This window comes from Engystomops pustulosus, chromosome 2 (assembly GCF_040894005.1).
Source record: "Engystomops pustulosus chromosome 2, aEngPut4.maternal, whole genome shotgun sequence".
NCBI lineage: Eukaryota > Metazoa > Chordata > Amphibia > Anura > Leptodactylidae > Engystomops > Engystomops pustulosus.
This window is the reverse complement of record NC_092412.1, coordinates 231,514,055-231,531,973: the sequence shown is the minus strand read 5'-3', so window position 1 is coordinate 231,531,973 and position 17,919 is coordinate 231,514,055. Positions and strand designations below refer to the sequence as shown.

Sequence of the window (17,919 nt, the reverse complement as noted above, 5' to 3'; positions counted from 1 at the left end):
TACAACATACAGTACAATATAGTATAAGTTTGGCCCCACATAATGAGCCTGGTGCAGTACACAATTCAATTTACAATTTGATAATACAAAATATATCTTTGATGGTGGTATGACTTGGCAAGCAAGAATGTGTCTAAAGTGACTGGTGCTAATAAATAATAAAGTGCATTAAAATTTCTTCTTTAGTTTCTTGTGTTGATAGTCGAACTGTGGATGTATAAAGTGCCATTGTGCAAGATCCCCACGAGTGTTTAAGATGCCTGTAAAATAAACCAAAATAGCAATACACATTAAGAGGCAAAGAAAAAAAGAAAAAAACATTGATACCCATTAAACAGGACTACCAATTGATGTGTGTCATTTTTAATAGTGCTGTCTGTGTGTTTTATATGTATTCATACCATCATGCAGGTGCAGTACCCAACAGCCACATTGCATGGTAAGCATCATACTTACAAGTTGTATATGCAATTATTTTATTTACTTTTTATAAAATCCCGTGAAGAGGAACTCCTCATTAAGTCCTCTTGGTGTCATAGACTGGGTTTGGAATATCCATTTGGTTTCCTTCTGTAGTAATTGAGAAGTTGTACTCCCCCCTCTGATGTTCAGTAGAACTTTCTCCAGTCCCACTATCTGGATCTCCCGGCACTTACCTCCATGGTAGTGATGAAAGTGTGAGGCCACGGACGTAAGGCTTTTGTCCCTGTTGAAATCTCGTCTTGCCGTGGAGATTGTTGACAGATGCTTCTTAATTCTCTTCCTTAGTTCCTGTGATGTTTGACCTATATAGATCTTGGGACAAGAACATGTAATTGCATATATCACGTCTTTTGAACGACAGTTTATATAGTTCTTGAGTGGATATTCCTTACCATCAACCGGATCTTTGAAATGATCAGTTGGAGTCATGAATTGGCAAATGTTGCAGTTTCCACAGGAGTATGAGCCCTTTAGTCTATTTCCTCCCGTCGTGCTCACCGATCGTTTAAAATGGCTCTTAACCAAGATGTCCTTCAAGTTTCGTGCCCTTTTTGATGTGACTTTGGGACGAGGGTCAATGTATGTTTCCAATTTAGGTTCACTCAACAGGATATTCCAGTTCTTCCCCAAAATTTTGTATAGATCTTGCCATTGATTATTATATGTTGTGACAAATCTGACTTTGTCATCCGTTGTCTTGGGCCTGGGTTTTAGAATATTCTCTCTGTTTGAATTTTTCGCTCTCATATATGCTCTAGAGATTATTTTTTTAGGGTATCCCCTTGCTCGTAGCCTTGCGGTCAGTTCAAGGGAGTTCTTTCTGAATTCAGTATCGTCGCTGCAGTTCCGACGTATCCTCATGAATTGGCCTGTTGGGATGCCGTCTTTTTGGTGTTTGGGGTGAAAACTCGTATAATGTAGCAGGTTGTTGGTAGCTGTCTTTTTCCTGAAAAGTGTTGTCCTGATGTTACCATCCTGGATTATTAACTTTAGATCCAGGAACTCGACCATGTGATCAGAATACTGTGGGACCAAGTAGATATTAAACGGGTTAGTATTAAGTTCTGCCACGAATTCGGCGCATTCCTGCTGTGTTCCCTGCCAGAAAAAGACTATGTCGTCTATAAAACGATACCAGTGCAATACCTTGGTCTGAAAGGCCTGCAATGGGCGCACCCTGGTCTCCTCCCACCAACCTAAAAATAGGTTGGCGTAGGAAGGAGCACAGCGCGCGCCCATCGCAGTCCCCGACACCTGGCGGTAGAATGCCCTGTCAAAGGTAAAATAGTTATGTTTGAGTACAAAGTCTAGTAATTCTAGCAGGAAGGAGTCATGTCCCCTGTCTGAGTTTGTCTGTTTATCGAGGAAGTAGGCTACTGCCCCCACACCAACATCATGAGCGATGTTGGTGTAGAGGGATTCCACGTCCATTGTAACAATTAACGTACCTGATGGTATCTGTATGGTGTTTAGGCGCTCAATGAGATGCATCGAGTCACGTAGATACGAGTCCAATGTCAGTACGAAGGGCTGCAAGAAATGATCCAGGTAAGTACAGGCCTTTTCACTCAGACTACCTATTCCCGCCACTATAGGTCTTCCGGGTGGGGTAACGAGGGACTTGTGTACCTTGGGGACAAGATAGAACGTTGGTGTTATTGGGTGATCCACCGTCAGGTACTTAGCTTCCTGTTTAGTGATTATGTTTTGCATACGTGTTTGTTCAATCAAGCGGTCCAATTTCCTTTTGAAGATGTCGGTCGGATCTGTGGGTAAAATAGAATAATAGCTTTGATTACCTAGTTGTCGCTTTGCTTCTGTTAGGTACATGTCCATAGGCCAAAGGACGATATTCCCCCCTTTGTCTGCCTCCTTCACTAGGAAGGTCTGATTTTCTTGCAATGAGCGAATCGCTCTTTGTTCTTGTTTATTTAGATTATTACCCTGACATCTGTCAATGGGCAATGTTTGGATGTCCTTGTAGGTGTTCTGAAAGAAAATATTAATGGCTGGACATAGACTAAAAGGAGGTGTGTACTGGGAGGGTGCACGAATGGGGAACCTATTCGTCTTACCCGTGTTGTCTTCATTGATGATGATTATGTTATTTGGATCATAAGAAATAGTGAATGACATATAGTAATGACAATGTGCCTCATTTTAAAAAGTTGGCTACAGACTGATTATGACATCTATTATTTTAGTGCACTGCCGAACATTTCCAACATATACCATCTAAAGGCTTGCAGAGTAAAAAACTTTTTTTTTTAATTATTGCTGCAACCTCTAAGGAAAGAAAAAAGTTTAGCAATGAAAATATTCTAATCTTGCCTTGGGCAAATTGCAACGGTTACGGCAGCAACTAGCCATTCAGAATTATTGGGGGAATTCCACAGCAGTTCTGCAATGTGTGTCTGATTAGGTTTTTCACCTTGTTTGACTAGGGAACAGATAATTAATGCGGAAGGGGGTGGCTTGTAACAACATATAGTCCCATAAACCACTTCTATAGGAGACAGTGACCTTTCATTACTGAACTCTGGAACGACATTGGCTCGTTCTGTAAGTCCCATAGCAGTCAGATTATTCCGCAATATGAAGCCCACCACTCTCCTTGCTCTTTCACTACTGCCTGAGTTGACAGCACCCAGCTGGGAAACGTTCCCTATACTGAAGAAAGAAAGCAGAAGAAAAATCCAAAGCTAAGGTCAGCAAGCCAAGTCAAAACCAAAAGAGAGTAAGTCAAAAAGACAAAATCCTAGTCCAGATAATGGCTCACCAAAGTCAAAACTAGATGGCAGAGCATTAGAAAATTAGGAGGCAGGTTGGAGAACAAAGCAGAAGGTTTGTAACTGAAATCCAGAATGGTCAGAATAAACACACATTCAGTAACACTAATTTCTGGCACACCGATACAACACCAATGAAGCTTTATAGTTGGCCAATGAGACGATTGAGAACAGCTGATCAAACCAAAGGTTTTAACCCTTGTTAAGGGGAGAATCGGAAAAGAATTTGACAGTGCACAAGCTGGCATAGTTAATACTGATTGGATCAGATAACCCCTCCCCACACATGGGCACGTACACATACCTGACTACCAAGTTAGAAATGTATTTTGTTTTCAGAAGGATAAGGGGAAAATTGTTCCAGAATTGTTATTTAATGGAAAAAATAGCATTTACTAAACCAAAACCTGCGAGGGAGTAGTTCAAACTTTTTTCATTCGCAGTGAACTCCACCTGCAGCGGCCTATTGTACTTAATAATTTTTGACACCGCATCTCTTTCTTTTTTTTTTCTTCTTCATCGCTTGTTGAATTGTAAAATGTGTGACATCCGTTGAATAAAAAATGGAGAGAGTAATGAAAACATAACAGCGTTTCTTTTTATTTATTTTTTTTGTAAAAGAGGACAATCAATCATCGAGATTGTATTTTAATAGAACAGTTTATACTTGTTTGAAATGATGTTTAAAAACATGAGCATATGTATTGCTGGACCTGCTTTTTGCCATAATGACTTTTCTGATGCATTCTATTTTGTGATTGAAAATGCTTAACAAAGATGCATATTGTCGCCCTGATGAATACTACTGACATAAGTCATTACGTACAGTCCTGCGCCTGACGATTGCCGAGCAGCGGTGCACCGGATGAGTAACATCCAGCACCGGCGTTCTCCAGCATCTACACAAATAATTTACTTTAACTTCGTTTTTTTTGTGCCCCTGCGGCATAAGACATATGAACTTCATTAAAGTAATACAGATAATCTTTCGGTAACAGCTGGAAATGTATAACCAACCCATAATACACCTTTAATCTCCCTAATGAATTTCTTTTGCTGTATTCGCAGGCAGACCTGTAATGATTGTGGTTGAATACATGGAGAATGGATCCCTGGACTCGTTCCTGCGGGTGAGGTGTCATTTTCTGGTGACATTTGAATATGAAACAATTCCGGGGCTCGGATTTGAAATCATTTATCATAAATTAATTTTTTACCTAATGTTATTCATAGATTTCTTCCTGAAGAATAGCTGCTGTTCCCTTAGGCTTGTGTTACCTTAGCGCCGCGATACATTAAAGTATGTCCGCCAAATAAAGAAGACTTGAACTTAAGAATATAATTGATTTCCCTTCCGAGCAGACTTACCATTTAAGAAAAATGTATTTTAAATGAAGGTATTAGAAATTGGATGGAATTGTTTTGCGTTGGATCCGCTTTGCATAATATTTCGTTTTATTACAAGCTGCATTTTCGTTGGGTACAATGAGCTCTGCTTTGTATTAATGTGATAATAGTCCATAATGTCATCCACCATGGATGTCATTCTAAAGTCACTTCGATCCAAATCCTGAAATTTTAGGTTTGACATTTAACTAACTTAAGAACTAAGTAATCACCGAAGGTCCTGCTTCCGAAACTCCAGAGGCCATTTTATTCCCTTGAAACGGCCAATACGGGAGAAAGTTATTTGGGGACTTATCCGGTCTGCCCTCGAAAACTTTAATATTAGTATAAATGAAAATTAGATTTCTTCAACAGTTGTACAAATTTAGCAAGTGTGGATATTTATACCATTCACTCCAAATTTGTAATATAGGTAGGAACGTTTCCTTGATAGAAATTAGTTGAAAAATTTGGATGACAAATGGAATTTTGGCAAAAGTTAAGAAATTTAAAATTTTTTTTAAAAAAAAGTTCTAAATTGTTTGCTTTTCAGGCAGATAGTCACAGCACCCAAATGTCTGCTTTATGTTGGTATGATTTTTTTATGCCTTCTCTCATTTTTCTAGAATGTCATGAGGCTTAGAATTGTGGATGCAAATTCTGAAATTTTTATGAGAAATGTCAAAACCTGCATTTACAGGGACCTGCTCAGCTTTCAAGTGACTTTAGGAGAGGCCTTAATAATTCTAAAATCCCCAAAAATTACCCCATTATAGAAACTATACCCCTCAATTTATAAAAAGAAAAACTTTAAAAAGTTTGTTAACCCTTTAGGTGTTTCACAATGGTTAAATTACAAAAAAGCTCCATAGACTTTGCTACCCAATTTCTTCCGAGCATGCCGATATGGGGCATCAGGGGCATATTATTTTTTTTAAAAAAATTTGTTTTTATTGCACTTTTTTTTTTTTTTTTTTACTGTTTTATTTTGTCCTGGTGTGGGAGATGATCACTTGTTATATGTTCTATACTGCAAAAATAATGCACAGAGGGTGCCGATCTGCCGTGTAAGTACCCCATACTGTAAGAATTGTTATGTTATAGACACATAGGGAGTCCTTGCATCATATTTCTATGTGAAGTCCATAAGATCAGAGATGCACCAGCCATGAGCCAAGTTGAGCCACTTACCTCAGGCAGCATCACCTGCAGTGCAGTCATCTGCTGCAAAATAAGTCCTGACACCTAAAAATGGTGTCTCAACACAGGCAATGACAGTACGGGTGTAAGATACTGCCTTAGAAAACCCTGTTGAAAAAAATAAAATAATATATATTTCTACTGCATGAGGTCGAGTGGGGCGTCATTTTATAGCTCTCCTCAGGCAGCAGAAAGTTTAGGTTCACCCCTGCATGGGTTCAGACCAAAATGTGGTTGAGATTCCTCAGACCAGGGTCGGCTTCAAGTTACAGAAGGCCCCTTGGCGACAGATCGGCATTTGGCCCCTTTGGAGTGAACCCACGTGGCGGAATTAAAAATTCAAAAACTAAAACAGTCTCCTGTTCCCTAAAATATTCCCTGGTTTATCATACCAAACAGCTCCCTCATAGTTATATTATATAAAGCCCCCATCACCCCCATGGAATCCCTATGTACAGCCTTATGGTCCCCCCCCAGCAGCCCTGGGCCCCGGCACTTGCCTGGTTATGCCCAGTGGTTATGCCCAGTGGTTATGCCCAGTGCTGGCACCAGCCCTGTGTCAGGGTATATTCATATGCAGCTGGCCTAAGTCTCTGTATTGGAGAACCCCCTCACCAGATTCCAAGAAACCCAAGGATTCCAAAAATTCCCAACTGTAAATTAATTTACCTCTGACTTTATCACACGTCTCCAGGTTTACATACAGCAAGACATGTTAACACACACATTTGGGGCGGTAATTACTTCTTACTTTTCGGGTCTACAGTCTTTAATGACAGTAAATTGCCAGTTTTACAAAGTTTTTAATTAAGAATTTTGTAATCCGGGTTAATTATAAGTAAAATGTGGTGACAGGGAGTGATTAAAAGCAATAAATACAAGTCTTCCTGGATTTCCTTGTGGTTCTTGACTGTATCGCACCTCAGAGTTTATTTTCGATGTGCAAGTAATTATATGTTGAAATATTATTACTTCTCTGTAAATGTTACCTGCTATTATGTCCGCAGGTGCTGTTCCTCTGCAAAGGTTCGGATATAGAACCATTAATCATGTGTTATTTTTTGCCGCCTGTTCCGCAGAAGAATGATTTGTCAGTCGTTGCCATTGAACTGTTTTGTTACACCCACAGCACATTCGTAAAGTTTCACAATGCAGCCATCAATTTTGATTACCTCGCCAATGACATTTGAGACATCTGTAAACCTACAAAAAAAGTAGCAAAAAATTTAAAGACTGAGAAAAGTAATTATAGGACATTAGTATATGCCAGGGGCTGCACGTCACTTACAAAGAAACTTGACACCTTAATCTTTTCTTAAAATCAATCGAAAATGGGCAGAGGTCCATCACCCCTGTTGATCAGGAGAGTACTACATTCGGACTAGTGTTACAAACTGTTCATAGTATATGAATTGTGATTGATACTGTATCATAGCCCCATTCACTTGAAAGTTGTTGAGCTGAAACCAGGTCAAGTGACTGGATGTGACATCACATGGCCTATGAAGCGGAATCGGCTCGTCAATGAGCCTATGAAGTAGGATTGGCTCATCACATGGCCTATGAAGCGCTATCGGCTAGTTATATGACCTATTAAGCAGGATTGGCTCGTCAAGTCTTATGAAGCGGGATCGGCTCATCACATGGCCTATGAATGCGAATCGGCTCATCATACGTCTTATGAAACAGGATCAGCTCATCACATGAAGCGGGATTGGCTCGTCAAGTCATATGAAGTGGGATCGGCTCATCACATGGCCTATGAAGGTGAATCAGCTCATCATACATCTTATGAAGCAGGATCGGCTCATCACACGCCTATGAAGCGGTATCGGCTAGTCATATGACCTATTAAGCGGGTTTGGCTCGTCAAGTCTTATGAAGTGGGATCGGCTCATCACATGGCCTATGAAGGCAAATCGGCTCATCATACGTCTTATGAAGCAGGATTGACTCATCACACGGCCTATGAAGCAGGATCAGCTCATCACATGGCCTATGAAGGCGAATCTGCTCATCATATGTCTTATGAAGCAGGATCGGCTCATCACACGCCTATGAAGCGGTATCGGCTAGTCATATGAACTATTAAGCAGGTTTGGCTCGTCAAGTCTTATGAAGTGGGATCGGCTCATCACATGGCCTATGAAGGCGAATTGGCTCATCATACGTCTTATGAAGCAGGATCGACTCATCACACGGCCTATGAAGCAGGATCAGCTCATCACATGGCCTATGAAGGCGAATCGGCTCATCATATGTCTCATGAAGCAGGATCAGCTCATCACACGCCTATGAAGTGGTATCGGCTAGTCACATGACCTATTAAGCGGGATTAGCAGTCAAATCAGTCTTATGAAGCGGGATCGGCTCATCACATGGCCTATGAAGGCGAATCGACTCATCATACGTCTTATGAAGCAGGATCGGCTCAGCAAGCGGCCTATGAAGCCGAATCGGGTCTCACAGGAGGACTTTGACCAATTCTAACGCTGGGGGACTTCAGATTTCTGCCAATCTGTTATTGATCAACTATCCAAAAGTAAATACATTTTTGAAAACTCATTTTACTTTTAGACTTTAAGCACAACTCTAGTCTCAAGAAATATTTACACTGATGACATCCATGGAGGTATAAGCCCTGGATAGTTACACAGAGCACTCCATCATTTGCATGTGTGAACAAACGCAAAGTTTGATGGCTGAACTGGACTTGATTGAACCACATCCTTATCCTCCTGCAGTATGTTTGCCCCGGTCCAGCAACAGTTAACTGTTCAATGGGGGTTTTAGTTCATCTTGTTTCAGGCAACCCCTAGAATTTGAAGTCCAAAACTGTTAGAAAATAGATCTGTATTGTCTATTTTGGAGGATTTTAACACCTACAGCTCAGAAGAAAATATAAATCTTTTGTACAGATATGAGCTTTTTATGACCTTTTCCTAATGCCCAATGGCGCCTGCAATCTCCATCAATACATTACAGCCCATTATATGACACACTACACACAGCTCTCATATCAGTTTGACATCTCTTATAGGCAGGAGAGATATCATTAGGGAGGTTTGATTATGGAGAAGGCTAAAGTCGTCTGGTTTATTTGCCGGAGCGTTGCAGGTGTTCTCAAAATTGCATGAAATATGTAGGAGATTATACCTCTGCTTCCTGAGCGCTGTCGCTCCATGGGTCAGGTTTATAGCGCGGCTTTGTGGATTAGCACAGATGTGAACATGCATGAGTAATGCCTGTGCTATAATAAGATTACTGATTCTATATTTAATTGGAATCCTCATTGGTGGATATGCTCAGAATCAGTTTAATTAAAGAGCTCGGCCTGATTGGAAACTGGTGCAATAACAGCATAAGCCACATCGAGGAGGCTAAGAGTCCAACCGGAATGAGTCATTTCTTTGCCACTTCTTTACAGGAGTCTAAGATATTGCAAATTTAAAAATGCTAATTTTTAATAGAATTGTTAGCATTGCAGCAGAAATGTCCCAGGACTAACTTCAGCCAATAAGTGGCTCCTAAAATCACAGGAAATCACATGGGAGGAGGAAGGGCCCCCATTGCTTCAGCTGTGCAAGGAGAAGGGTAGCACTCAGCTTTTTTTGACATCCAACCCTGGACCCCATTCCTGGAAATCCCTACAGTGCCTTAATAGGATCTGAGACAAAACTCCTGTCTCTTCTTCAGGCTTCTACTTATACCTGTCTCCTGCACCTTTGCTCCTCAGCCAAGTGCTTTTATATAAACACCAGCTTTAAGGAAATCTACCTCTTCATTTAACCTCTACAAAACACCACCAGTACTTTGTAGTGGTTGAAAAGTATAACCGAAGCATACTTTCATTAAAGATAATAGCCGAAAAGCTCTGGGGGGCATTACTGGAGCCCCTCCGAGCTCTGCAGAACACCCCCTGCAGAACTTCATACCACCCACTAAAATAAATACATGACCTCCTCTATTCCGACCCTGGAAGCCTAACAACAACTCCTACAACTCAGTTCCAGTTGGTCTAAAAGATACTTCCTGCTTTATGATTGGATGTTACTCTCCTTCATGCTTCATGGTGCAGCCACCTGCTGGTCATGTATCCTTATAATCAGGTGCGCCTTATAATCCAGTGCACCTTATGTATTAACCAAGACATTTTGGCAGACATTTATTGATGGTGCGCCTCATAATCCGGTGCGCTTATAGTCCGAAAAAATACTGTATATTCAGAACCAAACCTCATTATTTTTAGGAAAGACCCACCATATACCTTAAAGGAAATCAACCACTAAAATAAACATTTAAAAAAAACTAGAAATATTCACCTCCACTCCTCTTCATCTTATTCCCGGCGCTGTCTTTTGCTAGTCTTGACACATCGGGATCATCTAGAAAATAATGTTATGATTGGCAGCACTGAGCGAGGGGACAAGATGTCCAGCACTTCCGACTGCTAATTATGCAATTACGCAGGAGGCATGAACTGATGCCTCTCGTGTAATGTCACCTCCCTCTCCCAACATTAGGGCGTGCATAATTGGCAGCCCGGAGAGCTGAACATCTCCCCCCACGCTCCGTGATGCAAATTTCTTTTCTAGGTGATTCTGGTGTGTCAAGACTAGCAACTGACAGCACCGGGATCAAAATGAAGAGGAGGAGGTGAGTATTTATAGGGGTTTTTTAAATTTTTTTCAGTGGTTTATTTCCTTTAATCTCAAACTGTAAAAGTTCAACTATTAATGGAATTTCCAAGAATTACCATTAATGGCCTTTCAACATGTAATATCATCAATAGTTCATGTTTTGAGTAGGGGGCTTTGCCCTCAGGTCCAATTCAATTTTAATAGGAGTCAATGTAGTAACAGCACTTGACTGTTATGGGAAAACAAAGGCAACTACTTCTGGATCCAAGGGTGGGTGGTATTTATGATAAAAGTGGCACACAAGGCATACAAAAGTCACAACTCCTGGAACATGGCCTAGAAAGTTGGCATGGTGGGGGGGGGGGACACATGGCGGGCTGTCACAACCAAATTGACTATAGCTGTCGCCAGTTGAATTGAGCACCAATCTAGAGATGATTAAGAATGACGCACAAAGCACCGGTCTTAGTAAATCCCCCTGTCCCCTTACTGTTTATGGGAGCTGGGTGCAGGTGCACCAGTCATGAGGCGAGTTTAGCCACTTGCCTCAGGCAGCACCACCTGAAGCCAGATAGGGGTGCACTTATCTGCTACCAAGCAGGACCTGCCAGTTAAAAATTATGTCTCTTCCCACCCCATATCAGCATGGGTGCAAGACACTCCATGGAGTAACCACTTACCGAAAAATAACCTGATACATTACGATTAGATGGGGATGAGATGGCGCCGTTCTATAGTTTGCCTCCGGCAGCCGAGAGTTTACGTCCTCCCCTGGGGCTGTGTGTCGATCGCTCAATGATCAACTATTGAAATCCAATCCTTAATCATAGGATTAAAACATCCACACGTTGTAGATAATATTTTGAACTACCGTAATTTGCCAGATATTAATTGATTATCTGGATTTTTTGTGGATAATAATAAGGATTTGCAAGGGAAAACATGCTTAGATTTTCTTATTTAGTGAAGGTGGAATTATATTAGAATTGGAGAAGACATAAAAAAGCATCTTCTAGTCCTGTATTACCGGCATCTTACACGAGAGTAAAACTCCAGATAGTGAATAATAATGATCTAACAAGATGCCTGGGGAATCGCAGCACCATATGAAATCATTCAAGCTGCAGCCTCTCGCGAATTTACACTTAGAGTTGCAAATATGGAAAAACTGACAGGATAGTTTTTCATAATAAATGGTTTACCCCAGCAGATTCCTAAAACGCAGCTTTTAGCAATGATGAAGACTCCAGACTGATTTGGCAGCAATAAGTTGTATATCATTGTTTTATGGTAATGTTTATAATATAGAAATATTAGATTTATAAATCTGAAGCCAAAGATTTAATAGGTGCAAAACTGGAAGAATAAGGAAAGAAAAACACAAAAATGATTTCTTATTTCTCGAGTTTACAACACTTTTTAACTGGCAATGTTCCCTCTAGTCTTAAAGGGTTTTGCCCATGAAAGAAAGTTTTCAAATTTTAATTCCCTAATTGTGATTACACATTTTTAACCCCTTACTTTACAATTTTACTTACCTATATTTTTTGGACTATAAGATGCTTCCCAGATTTAGGTTTCCAAAAAAGGAAAAACATATTTTACACCAATTAAAATATCCCTGTTGGTTGCACTAAAGCACAGCACACACAGATCTGCTTCATCCATACAGTTACACACACAGCTCTGCTTCATCCATACAGTCACCCACCAGATCTGCTACATCCATACATTTACACACACAGCCCTGCTACATCCATACATTTACACACACATATGTGCTACATCCATACATTTACACACATGGCTCTGCTACATCCATTCATTTACACACGGCACTGCTACATCCATTCAGTTACACACATGGTACTGCTACATCCATACATTTACACATACAGATCAGCTATACACACACAAACAGAAATAGGAACACACTCAGCACTACTGGGTACACTCTTCACTACTATACACAATGGGCACTGCAACATACACAAATACACACACACTGACCAGGCGCAACTATACACATGAATACACACACAGCTCTGCTTTACACACATAAGGAACACACAGGGAATTGCTCTACACATGGATACATACGCAGCTCTGTTATACACACATAAGGAACACACATGGAACTGCTCTACACATGAATACATACACATCTCTACTATACACATATAAGGAACACACTGGGAACTACTCTACACACACTTCCCCTTTTCCCCTCTTCTTCTTACCCTGTCCCAGCACAGCATGTCTCAATTCTCAGCAGTATGTGGTGATGTATGAAGCATGTGATCAGTCACATGATTCTGACTTCACTGCAGGTCCTGTAAGAAGTGGGAGAGAGCAGTGTGGAGGCTCTCTTCTCTGGGAGATCAGATGAAGCTATGTCAGGGCATCATCCGATCTCCATTACAACGGTCAGGAGGGTCTGGCAGTGCTGAATCCTTCTGACCTTTGGTCTATAAGAAGGAGGCACTTTTTAGCAAGATTTGTTCTTTCTAAAAGTGGGTATTATAGTCCAAAAAATATCACTATCACTATCACTGACTATGTGATAGTCAGTGTAAGATTCCAAAGTGTGGGTGGGGACTATCTAAACAGACACTTCATGATTCCTCTAGTGCTATGAGATGCTGTGTGCTGACAATGTGCTTAGATTATCAGGGTACAGGGTTTATATACACTTTTATTTAGCTTCTGAACATTCTACTAGTATCTGACACATAGAATGTATGATGTGTGGATGTATATGTGTATGTGTGTATATATGGTGTGTGTATAATGTGTGTCATTAGAACTCATCTGTGAGCAAATAAATATGTATATTTTTAAGGGGTAAGGGTGTTCCCATTCAGAAGTCTGCTATTGGGGCCCAGTCTCTCCCAGTTATGCCCCTGGGTGTAACTCTGTTTTTGGAAGCAAGCAGCAATGTTACTCAACTTCCGGACAACCCCTTTAAAGGTTAAAAGGGATGGCACCTTATCATTGTTATGGAAGGAGTTAACCTGTCAAAAGAAAGACCCAAAAATAAAACAAAATAAATCAAATAACAAAATCCCTTCAACGTGTAAACATTGGTTATTAGTTTTTCCAATTTCTGTTATAGCAATTTGTGGAAATACCTGTCATGCTCCTCGAACCAAAATTACAAAATTAAGTAGATACCGTAAGCTTAAAAGTGTCATTTATGTGATTTTAGCTGTTTATGGTTGTACAAGCGCTGTAAATTTATGCATCAAAACATCCCTTACAATGCAATATCCCAGGCATAAAACACCTTCATTATAAAAGAACACACAATAAGAATCCAAATATGGCAATTTCATCATATATTGAAATGAAAAATTAACACTATCCTCTTAGTAAGTAGGAGATGAAGGTGTCCCTTGAGCGTGCAGGCTTCATGTCTTATTAGCCCCACAGTATACAATATCTGTCGGGTTTGTCTTTATGATACATCTGTATGACAAGGAGTTCTCCTGTCCATAACTGAACATCAGAGGAAAAAAGTACAAAAAATAAAGTAGCAATGTTAATCATGTCCACAGGGTGGTGTAAACAAGCTCAGGGCAAAGGGAAATAAGGTGCCCCTCATAGTACTACCGGTAGTACTACATAGTGATGATGTGTACAGGACAGTAAACATAGCAATGGTTTGTGCCTATATATTCAGGAAATCAATAGTAATAGGGTGTAGCTCCGATATTACATGATAAGAGTTCTAGTACTGTGCTCATTTGGTATACACAGAATACCCATATATGCAGGGTAGGTGTAGTAGTACTATACCATACCCATATACACTCACCGGCCACTTTATTAGGTACACCATGCTAGTAACGGGTTGGACCCCCTTTTGCCTTCAGAACTGCCTCAATTCTTCGTGGCATAGATACAACAAGGTGCTGGAAGCATTCCTCAGAGATTTTGGTCCATATTGACATGATGGCATCACACAGTTGCCGCAGATTTGTCGGCTGCACATCCATGATGCGTATCTCCCGTTCCACCACATCCCAAAGATGCTCTATTGGATTGAGATCTGGTGACTGTGGAGGCCATTTGAGTACAGTGACCTCATTGTCATGTTCAAGAAACCAGTCTGAGATGATTCCAGCTTTATGACATGGCGCATTATCCTGCTGAAAGTAGCCATCAGATGTTGGGTACATTGTGGTCATAAAGGGATGGACATGGTCAGCAACAATACTCAGGTAGGCTGTGGCGTTGCAACGATCCTCAATTGGTACCAAGGGGCCCAAAGAGTGCCAAGAAAATATTCCCCACACCATGACACCACCACCACCAGCCTGAACCGTTGATACAAGGCAGGATGGATCCATGCTTTCATGTTGTTGACGCCAAATTCTGACCCAACCATCCGAATGTCGCAGCAGAAATCGAGACTCATCAGACCAGGCAACGTTTTTCCAATCTTCTACTGTCCAATTTCGATGAGCTTGTGCAAATTGTAGCCTCAGTTTCCTGTTCTTAGCTGAAAGGAGTGGCACCCGGTGTGGTCTTTTGCTGCTGTAGCCCATCTGCCTCAGAGTTCGACGTACTGTGCGTTCAAAGATGCTCTTCTGCCTACCTTCGTTGTAACGGGTGGCGATTTGAGTCACTGTTGCCTTTCTATCAGCTCAAACCAGTCTGCCAATTCTCCTCTGACCTCTGGCATCAACAAGGCATTTCTGCCCACAGAACTGCCGCTCACAGGATGTTTTTTCTTTTTCGGACCATTCTCTGTAAACCCTAGAGATGGTTGTGCATGAAAATCCCAGTAGATCAGCAGTTTATGAAATACTCAGACCAGCCCTCCTGGCACCAACAACCATGCCACGTTCAAAGGCACTCAAATCACCTTTCTTCCCCATACTGATGCTCGGTTTTAACTGCAGGAGATTGTCTTGACCATGTCTACATGCCTAAATGCATGAGTTGCCGCCATGTGATTGGCTGATTAGAAATTAAGTGTTATCGAGCAGTTGGACAGGTGTACCTAATAAAGTGGCCGGTGAGTGTATGTAGCATGGGAGCTGTGGTACTATACAATGTCCTTATATGCAGGATAGGAGCAGCAGTATGATGCTGTACCCTTATATACAGGATACACTTTTATGGGTACTAGTACAGTGTAGTGTTCATATATACAGGATAGTATAAGTAATACTGTGCAGTGCCTATGTATAGAGGCTATAAACGGTAATAAAGCAAACAAATACAAGATAGGAGGAGTAGTAGCATTGTGCTGTGCCCTTATATAGAAGATAAGAGTAGTTGTCTTGTGCTGTGCCCATATATGCAGGTTAAGAGTAGCAGTAGTGTGATGTGCCCATATATAGAGGATACTAGTATTAGTACTGTTACGTGCTCATATATAGAGGATAGGAGTAGTAACACTGTTATATTCCCAAATACGCAGGATAAGAGTAGTAGTTGTGTGATGTGCTCATATATGCAGGATTATAGGTGTAGCAGTGTGATGTACCGATATACAGAGAATATACAGAGGATAAAAGTAGTAGAAGTGTTATATGTCCATATACAAAGGATAAGAGTAGTAGACATGTGCTGTGCCCAAATATGCTGGATAACAGGAGTAGTAGTGTGATGTCCCATATATAGACGATAGGAGTTGTAATACTGTTACATTCCCAAATACAGCGCATAAGAGTAGTAGTTGTGTGATGTTCCCATATATGCAGGATTCTAGGTGTAGCAGTGTGATTGGCCCATATACAGAGTATAACAGTAGTAGAAGTGTGTTGTGCCCATATATAGAGGATAGGAGTAGTAGTACTGTTATAATCCCTTATATGTGGGATAGGAGTAGTAGTTGTGTGATGTGCCCATATACAGAGAATAAGAGTAGTAGCAGTGTGATGTGCCCATATATGCAGGATATTAGGTGTAGCAGTGTTATGTTCCCATATACAGAGTATAAGAGTAGTAGAAGTGTGATGTGCCTATACATGCTGGATAACAGGAGTAGTAGTGTGATGTCCCATATATAGAGGATAGGAGTTGTAATACTGTTATATTCCCAAATACGCAGAGGATAAGAGTAGTAGAAGTGTGATGTGCCCATATAAGCAGGATTCTAGGTGTAGCAGTGTGATGTGCCTGTATACAGAGGATAAGAGTAGTAGTACACTGACAATAGAGAGGTATGGGATGTGAGAAATCAGCCCAATGCTGTATCTCAATATTTTTCCGATCTGCTATCCTGATCTGTCTCTGGAAATGAATAATGAGGCAAATTGATTTTATTTCATCTCCTTGGAAAGTGATTATTACTTATGACTTGCAATGTGAAAAACCCAATAATTAACCCTGATTTCAGCTTTATATAAAATTCTAAATGTATAAATATATAACAGCATTTCCACTGCTTTAATATTTTACCACTATACAGTAAAGTAGTAGAATTTCTCTTGTTGTTCCAATCTATAGACTTTATGGATTGCAGTGCCGGGCCGTGTGGTGCACATATCTCCACTGCCTTGCAGACATGTTATTACTGCAGATATTGACAGCCATGGGATGAGGATAGACAAGTGAAAACTCCATTACTGCTGAGCTTTTAACCTTAAAGGTTTTGCCCCGGGGCTGCCCCGCACCATCCTGCAGCCTTATCTGCTGTGCGAGGGTTGGAGGTGGCACTTTGATATAGAAAGTGTATTATGAAGCATGACATTGCAATGCCAGGATTGCACAGCTGGCGAGGAATAGACTTTCTGCATTTGATAGACTTACTATCTACAAAAGGAGAGCAGTAATTATATGTACAAAGCACAGACCCCATTTCAAAGAATTGAGAGACTTTTTGTTGTTTTTACATTTACTTTTGGGTGCGGTTGTATGAAATTCCGGATCTGTTTATACATTGTAGGTTCTGTCCAAAGGCTGTAGCTGCAGATGCATGTAATATATATTCAAAGAAAGATAAAGAATAGGAATATTTGGAGGCTTTTTTGTCAATTTGTGTCCTGTTATTAAAATTGCAGTGAAATATTCCAACTCGCCATATTCGCCATAAACATTATGGGGCTTATTGACTAAGGGTCCCGCAGCCGCATTTTCATGTGATCGGGTAGGGGATTGTGTCGCTTGTGAACGGATTGTGTCAGAATTGCGCCGGCTTTCATGCAACACAATTCGGGAGGCGGGCCATCGGACGTTCCAACGAATTCGGACTAAGCGGTGGATTTAACATTTAAATTTGTGGTGCAAGCCGAGCACTTACATGCATCGGGAAGAAGAAGTTGAACTCCGGCGGACCCGAGCAGGGAAGCGACACATGCAGGATATCGGGCGCAGGATGTACGTGGACCATCGTCGGAGAGTCTGGATCGGGGATCGCCCCTATATGTAAAGGTGAAACTGACTGTCTTGGGAGAACATTTTGGACA

At 40.9% G+C, this 17,919-nt stretch overlaps 1 protein-coding gene across 1 annotated transcript in view; it reads left to right on the top strand.

Annotated features, from left to right (window-relative positions):
* Positions 1–17,919, top strand: part of EPHA6 (EPH receptor A6) — a 585,002-nt gene that overhangs the window by 521,887 nt on the left and 45,196 nt on the right. The window contains exon 12 of the mRNA XM_072138516.1: positions 4,341–4,402. Within this exon, the coding sequence (XP_071994617.1) occupies positions 4,341–4,402 (62 nt within the window). The remainder of the gene's footprint in view (positions 1–4,340; positions 4,403–17,919) is intronic.